We start from the raw sequence: 10,793 nt of genomic DNA on the forward strand, positions 1-10,793 counted from the left end.
TAATGCTCACAAATACACGGATAAACCGACAAAATATCTAACCATTATTGTTTTGGTATCTCTTACATTAATAAAGTCTAGTCCAATAATAGATTTTCTCATATATCTTAGTAACTGCTGCCGGATTTTTTAATGGAATTATATTATTAATCCGCAATACGAATACATATAAATGTGTTATGTGCGACTTTAAAATATTCATCTGCGTATCTGTTATATTCTATATATCAGGCGTGTAAGTTGACTATCAGTCACCGAGCAAGCATTTGTGGGAACAAATTCTTGCTTAGATATGAATGCACTCGACATCCAAAATTCTTTAAAACTAAAAATCAAAACAAGTAACAGATTATTTGCACCCAACGTTTAAATCCCGAAGCCTACTTAGAAAGTGTGTGTACCTATATATACTAGTAAAATCCACATTTGTTTACTTTCCTTTTAAAAACTGCTTTGTTGCTGTTATATATATATATATACATTTCTGATTTATTTTATATAATCTATTTAGAATTTATCAGATACTCTAAGAACAAATAACCTATTAGTTACATAGATAACTATTTTTAACTTAACTATTTTCTTACGCCAGAATAAGAATAAAAATACATAAAATTAGATTTTATATAGAAACTTATTTTTAAGACTGAAGTGATAAATCAATCGATTGTGGTCGGTAGGTATTTTCGAATTATCGATAACACGGTATATAGGACATCTGCACTGTCATCATCAGACATCGCGACATTACGTATACATACTTTTAAAAATGTAGATGGATATCGAATTCAATATTGATATATTGAAATATTGAATTCGATATCCATTTTCCATCCAATTTCATCCATTCGACTTCAAAATGTGAACATTCACTGAGGATCTCTATTTTACATTCAATAATTGTAAAAATCTATTCGCTTGCAACTTTTATTTATACATTTTAATTGATATATTTTCTAATTTGATCCAGTTTTGATTTTTCAAATAGTATTGCAAACTATACTATAGCGTTATGGAGTCAAAAAATCATAACACTTTTAATGATGTGTTACTGTGCTACAACTTATAACTTTCAAATTAGTGACTTGAAGCTGAATCAAATTTATTTTATTACAAAAATGAAACTGTAAGTTCAAAAAATGTAAATTACACAATACTTCAGAAATTGTATACCTATACAGTTCAACACTTCATTAATGAATTGATATAAATCTTACATAATATAGAGTTATATCTATCACCTAATCTAATGTATTGCTTGCAAATTTGATGTCTAGTAATAATAATCTATACCTACTATTCTAAGTATTGCGGCTGGCAACGGCAGTGAAATAGGGTAATATAAATAAAATTACTTACCAAAATTATAGATGTATTTAGTGGTAGCGTATATGACACAATGTAGCAAAACAATATAATAAAAAATATATGTCAAAAATTGTATATAAAAATATATGGTTTAAAAATAGAAATATCTATAAAAAGAGGTCTGTCGCCAACATGGCACGCCCCGGTGCAGAGCACCAATCTATAGTGGCGACTGTGCGCAGTTTTCTTGGGTGCCCTGCTCTAGGAGTAAGGGCAACACTTTGCGCACTGGTCTTTTCAAGATCCCCATGCTTCCCCGGATCTCCACCACCCTGACCACTCCGTCAGGACCGGTGAATATCTTAGAAATACGGCCTTTGGGCCAGGTTCCTCGCGGAAGATTTGGATCCGCCACCAGAACTGGATCTCCCACTTTGAATTTGGCTTGCGTCGATCCGGCCTTTCGTGGAATCAACGTGGGTAGGTATTCATGAAGCCATCTGGCCCAAAACAGCTCCGCTAACCGCAGTACCTTCCTGTGGTCTAAGCGACGGCAAAGATCTGCATCGGTGCGGGGACGGACCAACTCGGTTGATGGTGTGCCCAATAAAAAATGGAAGGGTGTGAGGGCCTGTAGTGTCTCCGGCTCTACTGGTACGTGTGTCAGCGGGCGAGAATTGACTACTGCTTCCGCTTCCAGAAGTAGGGTACTCAATACTTCCTCTCTTGGAGCTTGTTCTTTCAGGGTTACGGAAAGCGCAGACTTTATTGATCGCACTAAGCGTTCCCACGCACCTCCCATTGATGGTGCCGCTGGACAAATGAAGACCCACTCTATTTTATGGTTGGCCGCGAAGTCGAAAACGTCTGTGAGTTGGTTGGCTGCGCCGACAAAAGCCGTGCCGTTATCTGAGATGATTCTCGCTGGACATCCTCTACGAGCAATAAATCTTCTTAGGGCCATGCTAGCAGCATCTGCGGAAAGGCTTCCTACGATCTCCAAATGAACGGCTCTGATGGTAAGGCATGTGAATAGAGCTACCCAGCGTTTTTCTCGTCTGCGCCCAACGGCAACTTCAACTGGACCGAAGTAATCAAGACCGCAGAAGGAAAACGCGCGCTGATGATGGGATAACCTATCTTCAGGAAGATCACCAAATTGAGGCGTAGATGGGAGAAGCTTCCTAATCCTACAGAAACTGCATTGTTTGGCAACAGACCTGACACTTGGGCGTAATGCTATTATATAAAATTTGCCGCGCAGGAAGTTAACGACGGTCTCGATATTACCATGACCAAATTTCCGATGATAGTGATCGAGAAGGAGTTTTACAATTGGATGTCGACCGTCTAAAACAATAGGGTTAATGTCCTGCGCGGGAGCATCTAATACAGCACGAATTCTTCCATTTAAACGGATTAAACCGTCTTCTCCCAACATCAACACAAGACCTCTAAGCCTCCCTTGATTAGTTGGGGGAAGACCCGCGATAAGACTCAAGAATTCGTGTTTAAATGATTCCAATTGAGTATATAAAAATAGGTGCCTCTCGGCCTCCAAGATTTCTGCGGCCGAAAGAGGTTTCAAAACTTTGAAAGAGACCTTGGAGGCAGCACTCTTTGATTTTGAATTTGGAGGTTTTTTCAAAAACGACCGAAATATTTTAGCACAATGATGTGCACGAGCGGTTGCTCTAACCAACCGAACCCAACGACCGAAATGATCGTGATTCGCTACGACCGGAGATGGCATTTCCGGATGTTCGGTTAGCAAAAATGTTAACGCGTGTTCGGGTTTTAGTTCCTCAATTACTAGTGGAGCAATGACCGCAGGCTCGCGAGGCCATTCTTCTGGTGGAGACAAAAGAAAATCTGGGCCAGTATACCATCGAGAGGAAGAGGAAAGAGAGTATAGACCGCGTGTAGCATCATCTGCTACATTTAAGGCCGATGGAACATAACGCCAATTGGCAACGTTTGTAGTCTCTAATATTTCTCCTACACGGTGAGCAACAAACGGCTTAAACGTGCGGGCATCGCTACGCAACCACTTTAAAACCGTTAGGGAATCCGTCCAAAAGAAAACTCTAGAAGCAACAAGACGGTGTGCCTCCAGGATGTAAGTTGCGAATCGAGAAGCCATGAGAGCCGCCTGTAACTCGAGCCGTGGGATAGACACAGGCTTTAAAGGGGCTAGGCGCGCTTTTCCACCTATAAGAGCCAAATGAACAGATTGGTCCTGGTGGACAAAACGCCAAAACGCCACACAAGCGTAAGCGGATTCACTTGAGTCGGCTAGGACGTGGAGCTGGCATTCCGCAGCAAATCTGGTTCGGTAACAGCGTGGTATTTTAATTTTGGCCGAGACTTCTGCTATACCGGCGAACCAAGTCTGCCACTTTGCCTTAGCAGAGGCGGGCAACTCCTCGTCCCAGTCAATACCCATTCTCCATGTTTCCTGAAATAAGATGCGACCGGCGATGGTTAGTGGCATCAAAAATCCAAGAGGATCGTAAACCTTCATGAGATGGGACAAGACTACTCTTTTTGTCACACTGGTAGGTAGTTCTATGGACTTTCTAAAAGAGTATCTTCCTTGATGTTCCAGGCCACCCCTAAAATTCTAACTTGCGAAGGAGATGTCGGTCCGAGACCTACCTCGGATGTGTCGGCAGCCCACAAGTCAGGACTTATTGTTGTAAGCGCTTTGGGGTTGTTGGATACCCATGAGCGCATCTCTAAACAGGCTGCTTTATGCACGGTGACGATATCTGCAACTAATCGAGCGGCGAGTTCTGGGCTGTCTACACTTCCAAGGTAGTCGTCCATATAATGGTCTCTAACAATAGCCTCTGCTGCTTCGGGTAACTTAGTCTGGTGCTCTAAAGCATTTTTATTTTTTAGAAAAATGGCGGTGCACGGACTGGAGGTGGCGCCGAAGATCATGGAAGACATTCTATATTCTGCTATAGGTAGAGAAGGATCGTCTCGCCAGAGAAAACGTTGTGCATCTCTATCTTGTGCCCTAATTTTTGTTTGCGGGAACATTTCACGAATGTCTCCGTTGAGGGCTACCTCACCTTCCCTAAAACGCATGAGAATTCCTAATAAGGGTTGTAAGAGGTCAGGGCCAGGGAGTAGCAGAGAATTTAGGCTAACTCCTGAACATTTAGCCGCGGCATCATGAACGAGCCTCAGCTTTTTCTTTTGGGGGTGATATACCCCAAAATGAGGCAAATACCATAAATTACCTAAAGGAGGTACATTAGTACAAAGCTCTGCGTAATCTTTCTCTATCATCCCATTTATATACTGTTTATAAGCTTCGGCATAATTTTGATCCTTTTTAAACTTTCTTTCTAAACTATGAAATCTGGATAAAGCTAATTTATAACTGTTTGGAATTGAGATGATATCAGGTCGCCAGAGCAAACCAGTCTCAAACCTACCTGAAGGAAGACGTTGGGTGGTTTCATTTAAAATAGCCAAAGCCCGCTCATCGTTTATGCTGTGGAAGTCCTTTTTTGTAATGCCAATCGAATCGAGATGATAATGTTCTTTTATTAAAGATTCTAAATCGGAAACCGAGCTATGATGGATAAACTCCGCGGATTTACCCGGAAGCCTACCGAACATTGTCCATCCTAGAACGGTTTGGACAGCCACAGGTTGGTTACGAGAACCGCGTCGGATGCCATGCGGTAATGACAAATGCCAATTGTCAATACCAATTATTAAGAGAGGCTTGGCTTCCTCGTAAGACAGTTCTTTTACCAAATCCTGAAGATGTGAGAACTTTGTAACATCTACAGTACGAATTGTTTGGCATGCTACACCCAAATTAGGTATTGAGCGAACCCGTTCTAAATTAAAGATTTTGTCAGAGTGTTTGCCTTTGATGTTAATATCAATGTAGGTTACTACAGAATCTTTCGCCAAGCCGCCCACACAATTAACTTGAATAGTGCCTTTCGGCCCTTGTGCACCAATTGTGTCGGCTACTATTTGGTCAATCAGAGTAACTGTAGACCCGTCATCCAATAAAGCGTAAATATCCATCTCACCCTTTGGTCCAGTTACAGTTACCGGCAGCACTTTAAGAAGTGAGCGCGAAGGAGAAGGCGTCTCGCATGATATCGCACTGCTGCCGTGAGCGTGGGCCACAATTACTGGTGCGACTTCACTCTCCGACTTACTTCACGTTCGCCAGTTGTTGTTGAACTGTAATGAACAGAATTTGTTAACTGTTTGTGAAGTAACTCATGATGGTAATATCCACCTTTGCAATTTATTACCCTGCAGTTACCTTTGCAAGTCCTATAATAATGTTTGCCCCGCTTGAGACATCTTTGACAAACTTTATTATTTTTAACCCAATCCCATCTATCATTAACAGAAATATTTTTAAATAAATCACAATTTGAGACCTCGTGACCATTCTTTTTACAGTATAAACAATAAGCAATAGAGGGAGAATTTGAGGGCCTATTGTTATTAACTGCGGCCGTAGATGGAGTAACTTTGCCTTTTGACAACTTACGAGCTATGGAGTTTGAGGCGGTGGCATAACATATGTCACTCGGACTTTCGTCTGAGCTGACATTAGTCGTGACATGCGTGCGAGCCTTTTCTATGGGCTTAGGGCGCGAAATGTCATCGACAATGCCAAACCTCAAATGAACTCGAGACTGATGTGTGAGAAAGGCGGAAAGTAATTCTAATTTATATTGGAACCCGGTATCGGCATTTATGAATGCATAATCAACCCATTTCTCACGTATCAGTGGAGTTAGTTTAAGTAGCACACTATGCAATAACTCTGGAGAGGCGAGGTACTCCACAGAACCCAACATCTTTATGGTGTGGACACAGTTGCGTACCACACAAGCTAACTGGTGGAGTTCCTTGCCACCGTCAGATGCTGACAGCTTGGACATGGCCTTAACTTCTGATACTAAGTGACGGATCAGAAGCTCAGGTTGACCAAACTGCTCCTGCAGAGCCTCCATGATTTCCTCTGGGTCTTGCGACAAGGCCAGGAGCGAAATGACAGCATCACGAGCGGCTCCTCGGAGTGCATTATTTAATCGACCTATATTTTCCGTCGCCGAAAACATTTTTTTGGAATTTAGATATGAACTTCTAAATGTTAACCAATGAGTGGGTGACGTGCCGGAAAATATAGGCAAGCTAACTACCGTACCTGGGTTAATTTTTCCACTGCTACAACGGGCGAGGTCACTTATGACTTCAGCCAACTTCAGGAAGTCACTGGGTTGGTTTTGTGAAGTGGTAGGTACATGTGAGCGGTCATTTTTATTTAGGTTACAAATAAATTCGTTTTGTGTACCTAACGTGTGTGTCTGTGTACAAGGATTATGAACGTGAGAGGGCGGCTTAGATTGAAACGCGCCAGCTTCATTTGTAGCTCCCAGTGTCGCAGTAATGCCTGGCTGAGGCACACCGTAGCTGTAGTTTTGGGTGGAGGTTACGCCGTGGGCACTTGATGCTGCCACTGCGTACGGTGCGGGCGCAGAAGGAAGCGCGTGCTCGCGCGTCGCAAATAATATATTTGCAACGCCTGGCGAGGCAGCGCGCTTGCGGCCGCATCGTAATGATGCTTCCGGTACTTCCAATGACGGTTGGACAGATGCGATGTGGGGCGCGTGCTCGCGCGCCGCGGCACTGACACTGATGCCAGCGACACAGACGCCAGGCGAGACCACACGCTCGCGGTCTGTGGCCAGCATTGGGCAGGAAACACCAGGCACTTGTGGCGCAGGTGTGTGCTGGGTCGGCATAATCTGTCTCTCAGACAAAGATGTGTTAGTATGAGATACCCAATTTTCTACTCTAGAGCTTCTAAACGACTGTGAGTGCAAGCTGGCAGCTTCATCAATAGCCGCTAATTCAGCCTCTAATTCTAAGTTAGCTACCATACGGTCCCGATCGGCGGCGGCTCGCTCGCGCTCGGCGGCAGCGCACTCCCGCTCTGCGGCGGCACGCTCTCGCTCAGCGGCGGCGCGGTCTCGGTCGGCCTCAAGTTCGGCTAAGCGACGTGCATGTAGTGCTTTTGCCGCAAGACGTTGAGCTCGGAGTGAGGTCGATGAATGATGGGAGCCGCGATGTGAACCGTGGGGATTAATAACACGTGAAGCGCTAGCGGATACCTCTGAAGGAGGGATATCTAGATCCGTTGGGGCGCTTTGTGCCGCTGCCATACCTCTTGTCAACACCATTTGTTGAAATATTCGGAAATAAATTATATAAATTTTTGTTGTATATAAAATATTTAATATTAGCTGGTAATTACACCGGTAGAAGGACCAATATTGCGGCTGGCAACGGCAGTGAAATAGGGTAATATAAATAAAATTACTTACCAAAATTATAGATGTATTTAGTGGTAGCGTATATGACACAATGTAGCAAAACAATATAATAAAAAATATATGTCAAAAATTGTATATAAAAATATATGGTTTAAAAATAGAAATATCTATAAAAAGAGGTCTGTCGCCAACACTAAGGGTTCAGTATTATTTTAACTACATATATTCCTCAATTCATACAAGAAGATTAAGTAGATAGATTACGCAGCATAGTAAAGTTTCAAAGTATATTCTAAAATATAGGAACAACAACAAAACTGCACAGATACAGGTATTTTATTAGAAAATTGAAGTTTTATGGAACACAAGTTCTATAAAAAAAATATACTTTTGGTAGGTCTTGTGAAGTAGTCTATTATTAAATAAACAGTAATAAACCTACTTTTAATAGTTTGATATATTTTTATATCTGCAAAATGACAAGTGCCTAACAACTATCTTATCGGAACACGTGTGCGGACAGGCGTTAAATAATTTGTGTCTCGACTTGGTGATAGAGGACGTAATAACGTTTTATTTATTATATAATTTTGACTTCAACAACTTCACTCTATACAGAAACAAAATACTAACACGCCGATCTTTCTCTTTCCTTAACTTTACCTTCTCTACCTAAAAGTTATCTGAAAGAGCGATTGTTTAGCGATGAGACCACCCGTTGTATTAGTTCATTTAAATTTATTATTTTAATTTTTTCTTCGTCTGGTGCAATAAAGAATATAATTAAAAGAAATAATAAAAATATGTAGACCACGGGGTAATTCACAAAAGATCTGTTATGTAAATCTTTCTTTTACCTAACTGGGCTGGAAAACACGACGGCGTAGGTACCTACTTTCATAGATATCTTGACCTTTCCTATTTGAAAAGCTTCAGGAACACAATCAACGTCACAATGACGTCCATAGAACCCCCGATACGTTGTCATCCCTCCGTACCCTGTGATTTTACTGCTATATACTGAAACCGAAACAACATATTGCTTGGCAGCCAAAATAGGTGACACGCAAACAACATTGTCTGTCCTTTTGTGGTAAGAGTATTCGCTAATAAACATAGAAATGTTTATATCGAAATATAACTTTTCTAACGCCTACACAGAATTGTAAATATTTTAGCGCTCGCTACCCATCTGACAAGACGAATCAGTTGATACGTACATTGCTCGTAGCCGACACACAGGATTTGGCCATTAGCAGCTCCATAAGATCTGTGAGTTTGGAGTGCCATCTACTTGCCTCCTATCGATCGTTGAAACTTTGCTGCCAGCTGCGCAAAACAGCATTAGAATAGTTTGACTTTCTTCAGCCATTAATTACCATCAATCACACAAAGTATTACTAAAATTAATGTAGCTAAGTACAGATTAAATAAGGCTTGAGCCATATCTTGTCGTAATTTATTTGCAAGTAGCTTCGGATACGATACGATAAAGGAGACATAAAATAAATACTTTGTACGTCAAATTATATTTCTGACTGACTCTCCGGTAAAAGACAACAGACCGATACGAAACCGAGAATAAATATTAGAGACGGTAATAGTAGGTTCATCCCCTGCTATGTTTTTGTTTAATGGATGATAATGATTTAATACTGATTATCTGTACGCCCGCCTGCGCTAACGGTTTACGCTGGCAGAGCACCAATGGAGGATGATGACATGAGTATAAGGGCAGGTCAGTTTGCCCATCGTGATTAAATAACCAGGAATTAACCATGATGGTTTCCAGGGGAACCGCGTGGAGGTCGACCTAACATGGTACATTGCTAGCAAAGTGCCCATTACTGACAAACCCCTTCCTCCCTCCTCTGCCATGTAAAATTCAAATATACTGAGGGAAATGTGGGCATATCAAGATTTGCGTTCACCACACCACAATGCTTCTGACTACCCCATCTGGGATAACAGTCCCGGCGATATGTTATATTTTTAGGTACTGATATGATAATAAATAGGTACATACAAAATATCAAGGTCCTCGCTGTTAAAGTCGCGGATTTCGATAAAATAATCCCGAATGTATAAACATTAGTAGATAACTAATTTACACAAATGATGACAGAATACAAATAGCGACATTGACATAAATTTGATGACGTTTAATAGTACCTACATATATTCTGAGAAAATTAATAGTTTTTCGAGACATGGATTCGTAAAATTAGTTTAATTATCTTACTAAAATGTAACCCTGTAACCTGTGTACCAAACTCGTCCAACCTTTAAAAATCTTGAACATTCAAATATACAATCATTGTATTTATATTTACATAAGTAGGATCAATTATAGTCTCTACATTGAAATAATACGTTAATTAACATTTCCAGGACAACTACATTAATATTAATTGAGGGACATGTAGGTACTGTAAATTCAATTTACTATGTCGTAATTTTCCAACATTTCCTTCGACTAAATGATGTTAACATATGTATGTTTTCAAATTAATCCAGAAATCTTTTTCGGAACAATTATAAAATGATAAGAGTAAGAGGAAATTGTCGGAAACTGATAACAGTAGCAACAAAGACGGCGACTTTGCGCCAGAAATTAAACACATTGCCTTACTTTTTGAAAGTAACAGGTTCGATGCCAACTCAAAACAAATATTTGTATTTGGTATATATTGTATAGCCGGTACTATATTTTATTATTGTAATCTTACCTAAGTTTATATATAATAAATAATCAGTCTCTTATTGTATATTATTTAGACCTGTATATTTAAGTGGCATTAAGAAGTATAAATTACTCGTGGATAGATGGGCGACTTATATGAGTTCATACTTTTTTCAGATATTTAGTACAAACTCACTCAATAATATGTAATAATCGGATTATATTTCTGCTCTACATTTTAGAAAACAATCCTTTCACGTCCTTTAAAAATCCTTTAAAAACTTTCACGCCATATTTTAATTACTTTGTCATTTGAAATGATCGTAAGAAATGTACTGAACCTTCAACATGCCTCAATAATAATATAAACATTTAAAATGTAAACGCAACAGTTCATTGGGCCGATGTAGAAACCGGTCTGCCTTTGTTCGGAGTTTACTACGGCGCACGACTTCCCAGTAACAACGGGT

The 10,793-nt window shown here is 40.5% G+C and overlaps 1 protein-coding gene across 1 annotated transcript; it reads right to left on the minus strand.

The window, feature by feature from the left end:
* Positions 1-1,528: 1,528 nt before the first annotated feature.
* Positions 1,529-3,754, minus strand: LOC131842022 (uncharacterized). The gene has a single exon (XM_059190453.1). It carries the CDS (start codon positions 3,752-3,754, stop codon positions 1,529-1,531), a length of 2,226 nt encoding a protein of 741 aa, XP_059046436.1.
* Between the last annotated feature and the right edge of the window lie 7,039 nt (positions 3,755-10,793).

This window comes from Achroia grisella, unplaced genomic scaffold, assembly GCF_030625045.1.
Source record: "Achroia grisella isolate CSIRO2021 unplaced genomic scaffold, CSIRO_AGI_Agris_v1 utg204, whole genome shotgun sequence".
NCBI lineage: Eukaryota > Metazoa > Arthropoda > Insecta > Lepidoptera > Pyralidae > Achroia > Achroia grisella.